An 18,992-nucleotide genomic window follows, 5' to 3' on the forward strand; every position below is an offset into this window, starting at 1 on the left:
ACCACTTTTGACCCACACACACACAACAGAGACACTCAATGTGTGTGTGTGCGTGCGTGCGTGCGTGTGTGTCTAGTCTGAGGAAAGTCTCATGCTGGGGAGATGATGGTATATATCCTATTTAGCTCAGAGATTTGAACAGCTGGTGCAGGCGGATTCTTTGCAGCTACAGCACTGAGCACATATCTGGTAACATACAATAAAAAAGCACAGTTTGAAAATAAAGACTTGCAGCTTTCTAAAGATAGATAATCCATCACAGTGACCATTTTGTCGACTTTTACTACTGTCAGAGATTATGTAATCATTGTGCAGTAATGCAGTGCACAGCATGATTTAGACACCATCTCTAGCTGCAGGAACACAATGATAGGATGACTTTGATCGAAATAAAAGCAGACAGGAAGGCTCACTGTTCTATAGTATTTTCTGATTGCATACTAAAGTCATGCAAACTAAATTAATAAAAACATTTAGCTGCATGCATAGTAAAGCAAACACACAAAAGAATCTGGTGTACTTTGCAAAATGTCAGTTATGTCAGCATGCACAATTTTATTTTGATAAGCTGAACATGCAAAATATTACTGCTAATTCAGCTTAAAAGGTAGTAACAAACCCACATTGCTGTTTTATGACACTATTTTTTTTAAATCACAGGATAGCCCCATCTAGTGTAAGCAAATGAAAACACCACAACATTCTGACATCCATAGTATTAAAAAAGGTGTTTTCAAAAGAAAAATAACATATTTTATGCAAATATACTGTCTATAACTAGAGGAGGACATGGCCTAAAAATAACAAATTGGATATAAACAGTATCATGTATCATGTATTTTAATGTTTTTGATTCAATAAAATGAGTGCAAAATTCAAATTACCCACAAGCCCCAGAGTAGCAAAACAGACTGCAGAGTGTTGCTCTAAAATTAATAAAATCTTTTTTTAAACAATTCACCCTGAAATTGTTAATTGAGATAGTGATGAGAGCAGAACATCACTTGACAGAAGATGCCGGCAGCACAGAGACAATTGTGGGAAGATGTGGCATGAATACAAAGCAGAGCGAGTGATTGGCTCTCTCTCTGCTGTTGTCTTGAAATGCAGCATTGTCATTCAGGCAAAGTTGCCAGTAGCTCAGTCAAAAAGAGGATTAGATAATGACGGGCTTTCTGGCCTCAGAGCAACTTCACTGCATTGTGGGTTCACAGCTGTTCATTTTTTACCTATTTCCATTCATTCTGTAGTGAATGAAATGAATGGTAGAGCACTGAGACATACAGGACACATATGCATGCTTTCCAGAAAGCCTGGCTGGCACTATACTGCACATATCTAAGATACGGATATTCTCCTGTGACAATATGCAGTGTTATGTAACATTATCTGAAATGTAGATTCATTTAAACTGGAGCAGCCATCTTCTGTTTGATATTTAAATGTATATGACAAGTTTTTAGGCACAATGGTCTATTAAGCCTTCTTATATTCAGTACTATGGACAGCGCATGATTTGTGCTCCTAGTCTTGAAAGAAACATGTCAAATGTATGTATGCAAGCATTGTTTATGCATGTGACATGTGATGAGACACTCATCACATGTCAAATCAGATCTAATGTCAATCACATGTTGCTGGTTAGACATACTGCACACATTTGGAAGCTGCATACTGACATCATGCATAATGACAAATTAACTTCATTTTCTCTAGATGCTTTGATAATGGATCCAATTGATCATCTAGTGTTTGGCTGCTATATGCTAATGAAATATAATGATGTTCCATGTCTCTCTTTGCTGACATATCCTTTGCCATATCAAACACATCTTTAGAGTGAATGGTTTCACTTATTAAAATGAAGAAATACTAAGCAAGCAGACATGCACTCCCCCAGTGTTGGACACACTGGTGGAAATACCCGGATCATCCGCTACTCAAAACCTTTAAGGACCAAAAAAAACAGCAGTGGACGGCTCTTCTCTCTTCATTGCAGGGCGGAGAGATTAAGAAGATCCTTTACTCCTCTAGCCATCTGAATTTCCCCTCAGGGATAAAAAAAAAAAAGTAATTTTCAATTTGAATTTGAATTTGAATCTTTATACAGTCTATGATTTGAATGCATGCACAGGTCTGAAAATTATTAGTTTCACTATGGGAAATTAGAAAAATCACACTTAATGCAACATGAATGAGAAGACCTTACTCTTTGAGGTGCTCTAAAGCAAGGCAATTAACCCTTTAAACTCCCCTAACAGCTAACCTGGCGCACTATACGGTTTGTTACACAGAACCTTCTAAGAAGCCGTACTTGGAAACTGTTCGGAAAGGAAATAGATAAACATTTGACAAATATAGTATGTACAGTAAATCACTGTCAAATTGCATCAGAAATAGGGCATAAAATTAAAAATTGAATACCACCAAAGTAGACACTTTTAATTACCTTAAATAAAGGAATAGTACAAAACTTTTTAAAACGGTAGGTAACACATTTTTTTTCATCTAAAATTAAAGGAGAAATACCATAATGTCACAAGCACACAATTACCCAAACAATTAAGGGAGTACTCAGTCTAAATTACAGTTTTTGCTGTTATTTACATTTAAATTTACAGTAGAAAACCCACTCACTGTAACTACAACCACAGCTACCGGTATTTTACCATAAATTAAACAGATTTTTTTTTTTTTTGGTTTAAAGAGTAAAAGCATCTTTTCCATTGAGAAAAGCATTCCTTGCTCTTCTTTCAATGAAGTAATATGCTACAGTTCTAATGTAACTGATGCTATTGCAACATCTACACAAACCTATAGGAGCCACCACACTCACAGCGTAGATGCCAGAGCACAGATTGGTCCTAACCACCGGTAGTTGTAACGGAAAAGTATTACCTGAAGCCAGACGGGATAGATTTTTCATGTGATTGTGTTATTGCCAATCCAGCCGCAGGCAAAGTAACTCAACAGCAGCCAGCAGGAGAAGAACCGCTCTTGACAGCTCCCAATTGAGGATTTGTCTAACTGTGTAAGTGTGAATGATATTGACAAAGAACAAATGATAAGGCAAACTGTGTAACAAAAAAGTAATTCCCAATTCATTTCACAAGGATAACTGTATGAACACAGTTGGCAAAGTCAAAATGCAAGCAGAAAAAAGGAGCAGCGAAATAGGAAAAAGGCAGGATGTAGGGAGGAACTGAATCCAAGCCACATATTCATGTCTTTGGCTTATTGAAGCATTACACCCACAGGCGGCATATTCCCCAATCACTCCTCCTGCTGTTGCAGAAAGCTCACTGGGAAGTCAACTCTTTCCTACTAGCATCTCCATAGACCGTGTGAAGAGAGGCTGTATAAAGATCCACTCAGTCAGATGGGATAAAGTCAGTGTTCAAAGCAGAAGAGATTAGGATAAAGGAGTGTGCTTTTGTTCATACACACACGTGTGTCTGTGTATGCTCTCTTATTAGGAGAGGAAAGAATGTCGGTATTCAACAGACTCCAGCTGAGTGTGTGAGCAATATGACGAAGCAGAAAAGAAAAAAAAGGAGCGAGTGGAGTGAGTGGGAAAAATCGTCCCTGGGGCTCCCTGTGCGAGCAGACTCCATCTTTTCTTCAGCCAGAGAGGGTCTGTCACAGCGTATTCCACTGAGGCTGCCCTGCCACAGTTGGAATCAAAAGCCCCGCACGTCTATTCCACAGGGTAACATGCAATGCAATGCATCACACACACACACACACACACACACACACACACACACACACACACACACACACATATGCTAAGAAACAAGGGAAGATAAAATGAAGAGGGAGCTACAGGAGATACATAACAACACGTACTGTAGCGTGATTGTTGCTCAACTATACTATGATATTGAGGTCAGGAAGGGTGAAAATAAACAGTGATGGTGATACTTGTGTGAAATATTTTTATGCCTCCAAACCGCCAACAGCTGTGGCAAGAGGACTTATGTTTTCAGGTTTACCATGCGTCTATCCCATTCTTGTGATATCTCATAAACACCTTGAGAAAATTGATTACGATTTTGCACAAACATCCATTTGAACTCAAGGGTGATCTGATTATATTTTGGTGGTCAAAGGTCAAGTCATTTTTAGACTTTGCAGCTTCTTTTCAGCAACATCTATATTTGAAACATTGTCTACTGTCAGATAGACACGGAAATAAACTGAAAACTTGAATACTGGTTAAAAAAACAACAACAACACTAAGGAGCATTTAAAAGAAGAGGTTGGAACAATAATCACATCAGAAGACAAGCATGTGTAAAATATTCAGCATATTTGAAACAACTACCCTTCTATGCAGACAGGAAGGGACTACAACCATTACATTTCTTCTCCTTTTCTTTGCACAACACATGCTCACTGTAATTGTACCGTTTTGACATTCACACATCTCCAGGAGTGGACCAATGTTAATAAAATCCATAATCACCCATCTCTCTTGAGAGATATATTCTCATGTGACAATTTAATTTGCACAACGCAATATAAACATTGGATATAATGACAGTAAAAGACATTCTTTCAGGGAAAAAAACTACTTATATTCTAAAATTCAATGTTGTCTAATATCCTTTCATGTCAAGCTGGATTCCTGTCATCACTCATCTTCTTCATTAAGCTAATTAAGCTAGTTAAGTTTCCTTTTTTTTTCTTCAATAAACTGATGAAGCCTGGATTTTTCTGTTTGAACTTTTGTGAACATTTGTGACACTCCGTCTATAAATAACCTCTTATATTGAATTGATGAAATTGATGAAAAACTCTGAAAGTAGAACTAACAGGTTATACTGAGTTAAGTCATGATGATGGACCACCATATTTTAAATAGATCAATGTCTCCATCTTGTGGTTTGACGTTGTAGTTGGAGGAGGTTATTATCAGTGAGGTTTAAGGGATAACAATTTAATTGAATCCAGCCAAATTACTTGTTTTAACAATATAAGGGTTTATATTGTCTATTATGGAATACTTTATTTTATACAAAATCGTATCTACACTTGGTGTGACACTAAAACATACAGATTAAAAACCCTGTGTGTCTTTTATGTATTCAGGGAGTGCTGACCACTGCACCACCGTGTGAACTTCAACAAATTGACAAATAGAAATATAGAAAACAAAATAATAACAAATTAAAATATTACATAATTTCCTGATGTACATCGAGTTTAAAAAAAAAAGTGCAAAAGTTATCAAAAACACACAAACCTGTAAAATACAGAAATGGGGAGCCATCACTCTAGGTAGTACTCCCATGACCATATAATTACAATGTAAACTTATTACCACTAAATGGAATCTATTTTCCATGATATGATACTCAAAACTCAACATTATAAATGCAGTCTTTGCTCAAAACATAAACTTGGGCGGTGATTAAATTAAATATGTGTTAATGGGAGCATTACCTAGTTAGAAAGTTCCCCTTCGTCCTATAGTGATTTGTTATTTTCTTTACATGTGTCATTTTTTAAAATGATATCTGTATCTTTATATAGTGGAAAATTTCCAGAAAATTCATACCACCTATTATTAAGTCACGGGCTCATGGGACTGACATGGATAGAATTATAAACTACAAAAAGGTTAAATAAGACATCTGCAAAGTTTTTCTCTGTAAGTGCACAAAAATATTCAGATTCAACGGCTGACTTAAAGATTGTGAGTTTATGACCACCAGTGCAGCTTTATTTGTATGATTGTGTTGCAATTTTGAAGTACACAAAAATGTAAAACAAAACAAAAGAAATCAGCTTTGCAGATGTAACAACTGCACCAGCAGAGGGTGACTCTCTCCCTTTCTATAGGCCACATATTCAACCACATGGAGCTCAGTACCAAAAAGCATGTCCACTTCATGCCACTCCCCCTTGATACATGCAGAGCTTCAGAGATGTTGTTGAACTGAACAAAGCATTTGAAGACAGAGCTTTGGCTGTGTAACGCCCAACAAACTCAACCAACTAAAATCTTTCAATTCTGCTTTATCTCCGAATGTGAGACACTCGAGAGAAGAATAACCAAGTAAAATCAGCTCAGCTCCCCACCGTCTCTCTCTTCCCTGTTTCCATTTATAATACAGCTCTATTATTCAGAATAATGATGCCTCTGCCTGGATCAATTATGGTTAGATGTTGGCCAACAGAAGTCAGTAATGGTAGGTTGATGGGTGTAGTGGTTTGGCCCTGGGAAATAAAAACAAGTTATCCACATGGTTCTTATTTCTGAAAACAGTTTCTGTGGGAGCACTGCTCTGATACATATTTATTTTTTGCATGAAATTTAGCATAGGTTTTGGATGTGAAATGTGTTTTTAAAAATATATAAATAAAAAGGTGAAAATGTGTCTTCTGCAATGTTTCAAATCCATTAAAAATACTACAGGAAATGTATGTATGCATGAGCTGGTTTTGAAGTAAACGGTTTCCTTGTTTAACTGTTTCATCTTGGCTAAAAATAGAGTTCATTCTGAACCCCTCATTTATAGAATTAAACATTTACCACTGGCATGTTGGTTTATTCATGAATAAGACACGAAACAAAGACAGGGTTGCGCAGATAACCTAGCTAAATAAAGCATTACACTTCTCTGCCTCTGAGAGATGGGTGAACTCTACAGTACATCTGAAATGTATGCTACTACTACTAGTCTGTTTCACTGACCTAGAAATATCCTCCTGACTCAGTAAACTCTGATCCAAAGTGAAGTGTACTCCATATCTGTCGGAAAGGACTTGTGGTTTGGTGTTCATTCCCGGTAATGTGGGGCAGGTGAATCAACTCAACTGCAATTACTCATGCTTTGAAAAGAAAACTTTTGCGCAGAATGAGCAAAGATGCTACAGTGGAGAGGCCCAGTAGATGAGACATTTTCACTCTTTGGCCCACATATGACTTCATGATGACAGCATCTGAAGTGCTGCCTGTTTTCTGTAGTGAGAACTCCCTACTCTCTGCACAGTGTTTTTTTTGTGTTTTTTCACCTTTGCTCCCGATACATTAAAACAAGAATATTTATCAGGTTAAATTAGTTATCATGAGTAGCAGTGACCTAAATTCCAGTTGTGTCTACAAATCAGAGGCATAGTATATTTTTTATATTTTATTTTATATTTTTTTATATTCAGGCATATTTTAAGGAAGTTAGGCATGTTAAAAAAATATAACCGTTTCACTAAGTTGAGCTGTAATTAACTTCCCTTGTTATGCATCACATGCATGAATAAAATAACATGGTTCTACAAGAAGCCAAGATGAGGTTCCAAGACAGCAATGCTTAGTAAACACCGCTCACTCACAGCAAGAAAGACTGAGGATGCTGTTTTCTAGTAGTCTAAATAACTTAACACATACATTTAAGTCTTTTGATATTGACAAATAATAAAGGTTTCAATGATGTGGGACATCAAGGGCTTATTATGCAACTAAACAAAATGACTTAATTACAAGCTTGACAGAGACAACTATTTCAATTAGCATCACTGTTGAGGTGCTAATGATGTATTGTTGATGTTAAAGATGAGGAATTTATAGGATGTTTTGCACATCTGTGATCATCCTACATTTTTGTCTGGTTGCTGAAATCTAATTTAAATAAGTGGAACTGAATTGGAAAGTCTCAAGTCAGAAACTTTGCCATATTTCCACAGTGGCCTTGCTCTACATTGTATACTAAATAATAAAGTGACAAAAAATGGACTGCTGGTGACTTGAGGTTATTCAGAGAGTGAATGTACAATAAGTTGTTTTTCTGTGTTCACTCCATTATGAAGTGACCTATCAACAAAGCTTCCTGCCTTTGTCCCTGTTGCATTAACGGATAGATAGAGAGACAGTTTTGTCCCAAAATTAGTTGGAGGAGATTGTGGAAAATTCCGTCCTTGACATTAGTCATGGAACAGCAGAAGCATATCACATTCTGAGTAAACCTCTAATTTTTCTCTTATTCTTTCCATCACTCTGTTTCCTTTGCTATATCTTTTACTCCTCCACTCTTTTCTAGGGAGCACTGACTCATTCAAGAGGGACAATAAACCATACAACACTAGCCTGAGCTATTGGCCAGTGCTTGACTACTGTGCAGCTACAGTGACTGAAAATTGTGATACCAAATAAACAAAAGCATAATAGCATGTTAGACTCTAAAACATCTCCCTAACAGCTAGCAGTTTCATTTTGTAGTTTGGTTAACTCGAAATGCCATAAAGTTTAAAAATGAGCCTCTTAACAGCACTAATCCTGTCCTTGATTTTAGTGGGAGACAGAGTTATTGTTATTGCTGTGATGATGCACTCTGGATCAAACCCCGTGTCAGCATGTTGGACTCAGCAAACTCCTCACATAGCATAAAAAACATCAATGTTAAAGAAATTTCTGGAGTAGCAGCAGTTTAATGCAGAAGGAAATTTATTTTTATGTTAAAGTCCTGCCAGGGTGAATAGTGGACGGTTAGTCCAACTCTCCTGCCTCTATAGACTCCAAAGACTGCATGGAGTCCGTAGACTCTGGAGACTCCACAGAACCCTCCTCCAAATGTAAATGTGGCAGGGCATCACGAGGGACAGTATACTCTGCTATGTTGGGGATCCCAGACACCACACAGCAGCTCAAGGCACTGCGGAAAATCTCCATGTCGCAGGCCTCAGACCACTCGTTAGTTGTTGCATCGTAGTACTCGACGTTATAGGAGGTGGTGAAGCCGTTGAAGCCTCCGACAACAAAGAGCTGATCCTCGAGCACTTCGATGCCGAAGTTGCTGCGGGGAGTTATCATGGAGGCCACTTCGTGCCAGGTGTTAGTTCGGGGGTTGTAGGCCTCAGCGCTGCGTAGACGGGTGGTGCCATCAAAACCACCAACCTTTGGTAGGAAAAGTGAAATAAAAAGTAAAAGGTTTACAGAAAGAACACCTGCAATCAAAGTGTCTCTAAATGAAAATAAAAATGCTGAACAGATATCATCAGACTGTTTGTCCATTATGTGAGCTTCAGTAGTGTGTCCTGTACTTACTGCATACACATGGTCTCCATATGCAACAACACCAATTCCACTCCGCCGGGAGGTCATGAGGCTGATCATTGTCCACTGGTCAGTCTCTGGGCTGTAACATTCAGCCGTTTGCAGGCACTCGTTCCCATTAAAACCACCACAAATGTAAACCTGGGGAGAACAGTGGTGACTTCAAGTAATTTAGCACTTTTCTTGGCTTTAACTGGTAATAAACAATACATAAGTATTTCAATGCAATTGCAAGATAATAAATTAATTACAACTGAGACCCAGCAGCTGGTGAAAAATCTTATTGTCCAACTGAAAAACAATAGTTTGCTTTTCTGTCCAATAAGCTTCACAGTCATGTACCAGTCACTACTTTACAGTCATACTACTCTCTGTTACTCAGTTAATAATTCCCACCTTGTTGTTGAGTGTTGTGCAACTGGCGTCACTCCTATGTTCGTGCATGGGTGCAATAAGACTCCACTGGTTGGCCTCGGGCCTGTAGCGCTCTGCAGTGCTAAGTCGTACATGTCCATCATAACCTCCCATGGCGTAGATGCACCCGTTCAGCACAGTGACGCTCACATAGCAGCGACGGAAATACATGGAAGCCACTTCGTGCCAGGTGTGTGCACTCAGGTCAAACCTGCGCACGCTGTTGAAATGCTCCACCCTGTCGAAGCCACCAACACAGTAGACATACCCATTGAGGAAGGCAGTGCCATGGTAGGCGCGAGGACGCTCGTGATTGTTTGTTACGTTGAACCAGTAGTCAGCCTGGATATCGTACGCCTCAATGCCGTTAGTTGGATCGCCGCCGCTCCAGCCTCCAATGGCCAACAGGATGGCATGAGGCATGCGAGGACGGACGAGAGGGTTGCAGAGAGCAGAAGGCCTGTTTGGTCCAATGCGACATATGGTTTCAAACGCTTCTTTGACCATAGGCTGGCATTCAGTGTTTTTAATCACCAGTTCGTTTGACATCACATTGATCTTGATGTAGTCTAAACTTGTCAAAGCCAGTCGGACCTACAAAAGAAAACAGAAGAAAATAATCAACAGTGTCCAAACATCTGTGGCCATTTTATTATTATTTTCATTGATACTGACCCTTTTATGGTGGTCTTACAGTTTTGATAATAGTCAATACAACGCCATCAACCAAATACTGAAGATGTGAATCTACACTAAATGTACTGACAGAAAGTTTAGTGTACCTTAGACAGAAGTACAGCCATGTGTTTTTTTCGTTCTTCGGGTAAGTGGGTGATCCAGCGAAGGATGGCTTCAAACACCGTGTTCTCTTGTCTCACTTTGAGGTCGTCTCTACCAATAATGTCAGTGACTTCCTGCAGAGAGAGCTGCAGGAACTCTTCAGAGAAAGCAACCTCCTCAAAGTGATCAATGATATAGCGGTAGGCCTTCCGCTGCAGCTCCGAGGAGAAGCAGAAGTTGGTTAAGTGTAAGATGCCGATGCAGTTCTCTGGGCAGAGCTGCTCCCCGAGGAAGTCACAGCAAGTTTGCACGATGTCCATTATGTTGAGGTAATCGGCTGCTAGCAGCAGCTCCTGTACATTGTCCTCTGTCACAGAAACAGAGCCGGTGTATGCAAAGTCAATGATGAGCTGCATCATGTCAGGAGACAGGCCGGGTATGTCAAAGACCTTTTGGTCTGGAGTTGCCCAGCGTCTGAACAGAGCTCTGTAGGTCAGGATGAACATACAGCAGAGGATTAAAACAAACTGAATACATTTTTTTCTTCTCATCTTCACATTAATAAAAAATATTACAGCACTTTTGAAGAGATGTTTAAAAAAAGGAGAAGAAAACAGTAACACGACTGAAATATGGCTGAGATAAAATGCTTTTTCCACATTGTACAATTAGCTTTATTCCACCACCATCATTAACCCAAAGTGTACAATTAGGGTCTTGTTGCAACTAAAAGATAAATGACAGTATATATCATCTCAACTATTGTAAAGCCCTGATTATTAAGTGTAGCAGTATGCTGCATACTCATTGAATACAGTATATACCAACATTTAAGTCAACATCCTTTACCATTTTGTATTGACAGGAAATCATAAAATATGTTCCCATATATAACTAGCAGTAAGAATGTCACAATCTATAAACTTCATGACTTTCTTTAACTTTATGATATCAGTTGAAAAACTCACAGGAAGTACGGGCTGCATTTACAGAGGACGAGCCTGTGGATTTGAAATTCGACGTCCTTGACTCTGATCACTGCATCGCAAAATTCCCCCTCCAGGCGGAGATCTCTAAACACTGAGGTTGGCATGTGCGTAGGTTTGCCTTGGTCACTCATCTTGATTTTCTTGATTGAGTTTTTTTTTCTAAATCAAGAAATTGGCTGCTGGCCTGTCTAGTGAACTTCAACAGCTTTGAATGTGAACTCACTGAAGAATCAGGATGAGGCTCTGGCATTCTAGACTTGGGATTCCATTCTAGAATGGATTTTTATTACATCATTATGACTGATTTTTTATCAGAATGCCGAAAACATAAATGTAGATATATGTTTTGCTTATATGCCAACCAACTGTAAACAGTTTGTGATTATTCTCATAAACACAGACAAAAAGGGATAACACTTTGACAGATGCCATTTTATAGAATGGTGCATATTGTTTTCCCCCCACGTTTTTCTTACAGAGGTACACCTGTGAATGAAGCAAGTCAGTCATTTAACTATTAGTTTACACTCCCTTGCCACTTTATTACATATGACTGGACAATTTACTGCAATCCACTCCAACAGATTTATACAATAAAGAAGATTTATTTTAAGACAATTGTGTTAATTCAACTATATTTATTATTGAGGTTATAGTTTCCATGCAGGAAGACATTCATGCACACATTTACAGACATAGTCAAACACACATTCACTGCCCAACAATCTGCATTCACTCCCTGATATTAAACTCCTGCCTTCCTCAAGAGCAAGCACAGCAGGTAGCCTAAGATCTAATTAGCTAGTTAGCATTTGGTTGACTGATTAAAGACTCCAACCATCCAAGAGAAATCTTGACTCAGTTCATGACATTTTACTATGATAAAAAAGGAAAACATGAGACAGAAGGTCCAAGAAGGTATTCATAAAAACACAGAGGCATAGAAGAACATCTGTAGTCAAACAGATCTCATCAAACTATCTGACCTTTGTGCCCAGTGCATTAAAAAATAGATTGCTCCATTGACAGAGTAGCAGAGAACATGTTTTTCCCATCTTTGAATAGTTCATAATCTTACAGATGGTGGACAACTTCGCATCTTAGCAGGTTGAGACAAGAAATAGTTTTTATATGCACTGTAGATGTAGCAGCTATAAAACACTGGCTGGCTATTGTCTTCATCACACACTGATGTTGCTGTATTTAATATTCAATGGTCTATTCATCAGTCATTTATCTATGCCCAATCAGCGTCAGTGTCTATACCAGAATGCACCAGGAAATGACAAATAACTGACTCATGAGCCCTGTATTTAAGTCTAAAAATAGTGCTGCCATAATGAAAATTCACTAATCAGTCATTCAACCTATGGCCTTATATTTCTGTTATTTTTTCTTTAATTGTCAGCAAATTCTCAAAGCCACTATAATTTTTTTTTTTTTGAAGCTTTGATATGCCAAACAATAGTATCCTGCAGGGGGCATATGCTTTGGGACTTCAACACAATATGAATAGATTGATATGTGGCCTTGTGCTTTGTTGAAGTCCACATTGCATATCACATACCCCAATGGGCAGCAGTGTTGGCAGCTGTCATCATCACCAGGAAGTGTGCCAATGTGGACCTGAGCCAATGTAACACGTCAGACAGGCACAGTTACTGTCCCTCCCTCCAAGCACAAGGTGACTAAGTCATAATGCACGTGCATCAGCAATGTACCTAGAGGGCCAAATATGGAATACAGACTCATTTTCCAAGGACTTGAGAATTGAAGTTTCATGGGTGAATCACTTTTCCATCCAGTAGCATAATTCATTTGATTTGAGCACATAACAACAAATATAAAGCTATTTTCCCTCTTTTAGAGAGCTAACACTGCAACTGACCTGGGCTTTATATTGTCTTTAACTTTTAAAACACTCTCCAAGAGGACAGAAGAGATTGTGGAGTTCATTCTTTGGGCACACAGATAATACAATTTGTTATGCAACGGCTGTCCACTCATGCTTCATGAAGAATTGCAGCGGTGTCTATAGTCATAGTTAACTATAGAGTACCAAATAGTCCAAATTGTGGAAACTCAAGTTGTTGTAACAGAAATTATAACACAAAAATAGAGACACAAAGCTTCTGGCATTAACTATTTCACAAAGCTGTTTTTAATCAAAAAATGATGGGTGTTTTGACCAACATTTAACCACCAAAAGCACCTGTATGGTAAGTGATCACAATTATATATTGTTTCCTGTTTTAAAAGCATAAAATGAGGGCAAGTAAACTAAGCGAAATTACATTCATTCTTTTTAGTCACAGATAAAAGAAAAAAAAGGGGGAAAAGGCATGTCTTACAGGAGTGTGCAGGCTATGTTCTGCCTCTCTCTATATATAATTCCTGCTCCATTTCCCCCTGATGTTCACCCAGTCATGAATACCTCCCCTCTCTCTCTGTATCCTAAGGCAAGGTGACGTAGAAAGCACTGAATAAGCTTTAATGTGTATCCACACACAGCTTGTCAGCTTTGAACTATACTTGCCCGACCATCTTTTCTATGCCCATCAGCCAGCGTCGGAGAACTCTTATCCTAAATTGATTATGTGCACCGAGGATCTTTGAGGAAGGGCAGAGACAACAAAGCCAGGGCTGACAGCGGACTTGAGAAGTACTTAGGGCATGTGAAAAGAGGCATGAGAGGGGTGGTAGATAAAATGGGTGAGATATGACAGTGATGTCTTGTTTAGCTGCAGGGCAGAGGTTCACATCACAGATTTTCCCATGTGTCTCTGCACCTCACCCAGTGCCAAGGCAGTGCTTATACATATGTGTCTCCTGATCCTGCTGCTGGGAAAGCATGTGATGACTCTGCTTTGGTTTGAGAGCTGTGACTGAATGGACTCTGAATTTATCCTGACATCAACTAATGTGATACGACAGGGTCCTTGGGCAACACACTGACCTGTTACCTGCTCACACACTAAACTAACAGAGTCAGCTATATGGCAAAAAATATAAATGTGAAATTTTAAAGTTTTTTGATTTTATGACAGTGTTTGTTTTGATTTGATGTTTGACTCATATCAAATTATTTATGGACAAACTTGTGTTTTTGACTGAGAATTTGAAGAACCATCAAGGCCTATGTTTATCTTGATTTATGGTCTCAGTATTTGTGTGCATATAGTTGTTGTCCTGAGATGAATTCTGGCCTTTGCAACATGGCTGTCTCTCTATTTTGGAAAATCAGCTATTTTGGCAGTGAAAAGGTTGTTTCACGATTTAAAATATCATAATAATCCACATTTGGTATCCCAGCTTTAGCTAATGTGCCTCTATGGATTTCTGTTCATCAATAAACCTCTTTTAAAAAGCAGTTTAAAGTGATTTCTGTCTGGCGATAACATGAGATAATACTCCTGCAAAACACCCACTGACATAGAGAATGATCCTTCATCTGAACTATCTGAAGAAAACATTGTTTCACTTGCAAAAAAAAATGCACTGCTGGCTGTTGAGCTGCCTGCATTACATGCAAATATTAGAATCTCTTTTAGAAAATTTTTTTTCGGTAATATATGGGTCACGTGTATAATCAGGATAAAGATGCACATGCATGCAAACTCATTAACATACTGCAGGATTTACAAATAGAGAGTATGGCTGGGCTCCTGATTCTGTTACATAAGTCACTGATGACATGGAAGAGGTCAATGTGTCACTGATACCACTTTATCTATCCAGGGTTACTGCACATGGACTCTACGCACATGAAAAAAAGAATCAATACTATACTAGTGACCAAAATTTAAATCAATTTCTTAATGCCGCTAAGCCCACAAAAATGTGAGCAACTCTTCTAGATGGAATACTGTTATATACAGAGCATTGTCACCCAAAAACGGTTAAACTGGTTGTCTTTGCAAGCTGGTTATTATGGCCCAAATCTACGTTTGTAGTTAGGCACCGACCTCTAGTGGCTTTACATAATTACATCAGGTGGAAAACAGAGAGTTAGGTGACGGTGCATGAAGACTGAACATCTGGACGTTGACCCAGAAGACTGTTGTCCCCGTCTCATTCGTAAAACCAAACAGTTTAAGTTAAGTTATTTAATCTAAATCTATAGTTTTGTTGCGTGGTTCAGTGGTGTTGTTCACATGAAGTCATGCAAAATATCTTTACTTAAACCTAACCAAGTAGTTTTGTTGCTTGAACATGACCAAGGAGTTCCGTTTCAAAATAGGCGACCATGCGGCTTTTTGCCAACCTTTAATAGAACGGTAATTTAGTTTGAGTTATTCACAAACAACCTACTCGTTCATTTATAATCTAATATGAGGTTGTGTGCAATGCATCAGGATATGCATTGATATTTGGGAGCAGGTGTAGCATAGAACATCAGATCAAAAATGCACTATTCTCCTCACAGCCTGTCTGTCTGAGACATGACAGCTCTGCGGGGTAAAGAAGCAATTAACAAGGAAAATGATTAGTCTGATTGAAGCAAGAGCGAGGCAGAGAGGAAGAGCGCATCAGAACGGGAAAGATAGCAGGAAGAAAACTTCTGACAATGACTTTGTGACACAGACTTTGCACACACACACACACACACACACACACACACACACACACACACACTAGTTACTGATTTCCCACAGAGCCTCCAGGGCTGGACCATGACTGCCTTTAGAGATAAACCGCCCTGCTATCTCTGGGAGATTTCACTTTCTTATAAATTCCATGAAAGCTGTCGCATCGGTTTTTTGAAGTCAGCATAAAGTGTGCCTTACTTTTGCTTGGATGTTTAAATCTATCTCTGTAGTTCAGACAGTTCATTCTCACCTTGTTTGACAACCACTTTGCTGTTTTTCTAAAAGTTTTAGCAAAGCTTTCCAATTACAATACACGCGCAGATTTAAAATGTGTTGTACGTGGACAAAAATATGTAGGGAACAACAGAAAATATGGATTGATTTGCCTGCTGCATTTCTCAGCCTTGCACATACTGCTGCTCGGCTGACAGTATCCAACCCGGTGTGGTGACAGCCCATTTATTCTGGTGGCACACAGGTATTTGTCAGATAGTGAACGTATACTACACATTTTAACCACACACTTGGGTGAGGGAACATGTCTTCTAATAGACTGCATCAGCAAGAAAGTGTTTGTGTGCAGATTGTGTAACGGTGTGTGTAATTGTGTGTGCAAATGACACTGCGTGCACATTTATCACTCACGTACACTGATAGTGCTGAGGAATATGCTGTAACTGCTAAAACTGCAAATATCTAAAAAGGTACAGCTGAATTAGTGTGCCTTCACGGGTAGCAATGTGGTAACTGTGCTGCGCTAAACAGAAATATGAGACCTTTGGTGTTTATTAAGCTTCATCCATCATAAAGTAACCTAATTGCATTGCTCGAGGCATCAAAACAAGTTAACGAGTGTAATGGTGGATGTTTTAAGTACTGATAATCTGTCTTTTTCTCATCTTGACAGAAATCAGTATTTCTATGCCTCCAGTTTCTTTAGTAAAATGGTTGCATAAAATCAAAGCACAGGATCTCCCTGCATTTATATTTATAGGGAAACTTTCCATTCTTTGCCCAAAGGGATCAAGAATAGAGGGGGATTTTTCGTTTCAATAAAATTTAAATTCTGTAATACAAGGGGCTGACCATGCCCTAATTATGTATAACTTTAACCCTTATTATAATTTGAATAGCTGAGATATACATTAATTTGCCCCAATGCAGTTGTCATGAACAGGGAAATTAGCTATATAGACCAAAATCATTATTTGTACCAGGCTGTAAACATGTTTATTTCTTCTGTAAAGTTGCGCATTTCAACATGGGGGTCTATGAGGATTGATCGCTTTTCAAGCCCACCTCAAGTGGCTATTTGAGGAACTGCAGCTTTTGGCACTTCTGCAATGGCTTTATTTTTCAGCCTTGTAGATTACCTTTAATTATAAGTTAAACCACCAACATACATTGTTTGATAACTTTAAAACATGTTTAAAGTTATTTTATGTTTCACTTAAAAAATGCTGTGAAACATCACAACCATTTGGTCCCAAAAATCCAGACAGTGACTAGACAGCCTTAAACATACTTGTCCAGTCCTGCGCTGTTCTCTGAAGACCACACCTCTGCTGGCCATGTCCTGATTATGTCTGCCAGGCCATTTAGCCCCATCTGGTCTCTTTCCTCTCTTCACTTGAGGACATCCACATTTTCCATCACTGCAGCCCTCCTCTGTCATCTGATGCTTGGTGTCCTAATGACAAAGACAAGGCATTACACAACTCTGCCTAAAAATAATACCCACCCCCTCTTGCACAGTTTCAAAGTCATGTTTCTCCTTATGTAATCAGATGCATTTTTAACGCTTTTAAACACAATAATTATTATCACAAGAAGTGATACTGGGTCAATTAACAAGAGCATTATTTCACTAGCACTTGTGACCCTAAAGGATTATAGCTCATTATTGTGCTGTATTTATGGCTGCTATTGAAAGTGTTCAGCTTGGATGCCAGAATCTCCCTCGGGCAGTCCATGTAGCATACTTTGAACTATGCACTGCTCACTGAAGCGTGCAGAGTGGGTACAGTGGGGCAGATGTGAATGTGTCTAAACAAGCCTCAGCTGAATTCAGTAGGGATGGAGGCGCACACAAGCAAGCACAGGCATGAAGAAGCAAGAAAAGGCATATACATGAGGAGAGTGCTTTGGAACCTATAGATGTATACGAACATCTTGTTTGAAACAGGCATGGTTAAGATGAATCATGTCTGCAGCTCAGAACTTTATTGACCTTGTGATTCTCAGACACATGATCAACTGTAGCCTCTTGTATGACCAGTTAGCCCTGAGGCAACAATGCCACCCGGAGAACTCTTGAAACCCCCTACTTACAAACAATTATGGTCTTCTTTTACCTTTAAAGAAGGCACATTATATTCAATAGCAGCCCTTTGATAAGATACACTATGCCTCATGCTTCAAGTTTTTCATGGGTGTCTTCTTTGATTTGAGAAACAAAATTAGCATAATTTATCATACTAATGATGAATCATACTAACTGATTTTTTTTTTTTTTCAGATTTTTTGTACGTATATTTTTAGCTTACCTAATTGCTTATTTTCCACTGGATATGGTTTAAATGTGTGCTAACCCTTCAAGAAACCTTATTTCCCTCTTTTTCCCCCATACCGGAATGTTTTTACGGTAATGAAATCAATACCCCCCCCCCCCCCCCAATGAATATCCTTTAATTTTCATAAGGTTATAAGGTTTCACTTTCTTTCAACCAAAATTTGAATCTGAATATTATTAATATAGTTCAATTACATCTTGATGTAATCTTGTCCTGCATAAAAAGCCTCACAAGCATCACAGATTTGGCTAAATATAGTTTCTGAGCTGAAAACTCCAATTTTTATGATATTTTGATTTTAAATGTTCTCAAGGACTGTTTTAATTTCCTCTATACTTATTTAAGTTGGAAAGTGTTGATATTCATTGTAGATATACACAAATATATGGAAGTCTACATCAAGTTTCTTTACTGGTGTAAATGTTTAATATTGAAATAATGACTGTTACAATTCTCACAATAGTTTGAATTGTTTTATGCTCGGAAACTGAAGTGGCTATTTCAGAGATAAAAATGATCCACTGGTCTTCAATAAAACTTCTACAGGTTATATTTAACCCAGCATACTGATCACGGAGCAAACAGACACTCT

General features: G+C 38.5%; 1 protein-coding gene across 2 annotated transcripts; it reads right to left on the minus strand.

The window, feature by feature from the left end:
• Positions 1–8,442: 8,442 nt before the first annotated feature.
• On the minus strand, positions 8,443–17,372 carry LOC131985188 (kelch-like protein 10). 2 transcript variants are annotated; one of them, XM_059350253.1, is made up of 5 exons: positions 17,353–17,372; positions 10,252–10,735; positions 9,452–10,063; positions 9,047–9,196; positions 8,443–8,896 (listed from the first exon to the last, which is right to left on the minus strand). In XM_059350253.1, the coding sequence occupies exons 2-5, from the start codon at positions 10,666–10,668 to the stop codon at positions 8,489–8,491; spliced, it is 1,587 nt and encodes a 528-aa protein (XP_059206236.1). In that variant the 5' UTR covers positions 10,669–10,735; positions 17,353–17,372; the 3' UTR covers positions 8,443–8,488. The 2 variants fall into 2 exon arrangements, with proteins under 2 accessions (XP_059206236.1, XP_059206235.1); XM_059350252.1 differs by lacking the exon at positions 17,353–17,372 and adding an exon at positions 11,218–11,399.
• Positions 17,373–18,992: the final 1,620 nt, after the last annotated feature.

This window comes from Centropristis striata, chromosome 14 (genome assembly GCF_030273125.1).
Source record: "Centropristis striata isolate RG_2023a ecotype Rhode Island chromosome 14, C.striata_1.0, whole genome shotgun sequence".
In the NCBI taxonomy this organism is placed as follows: Eukaryota; Metazoa; Chordata; class Actinopteri; order Perciformes; family Serranidae; genus Centropristis; species Centropristis striata.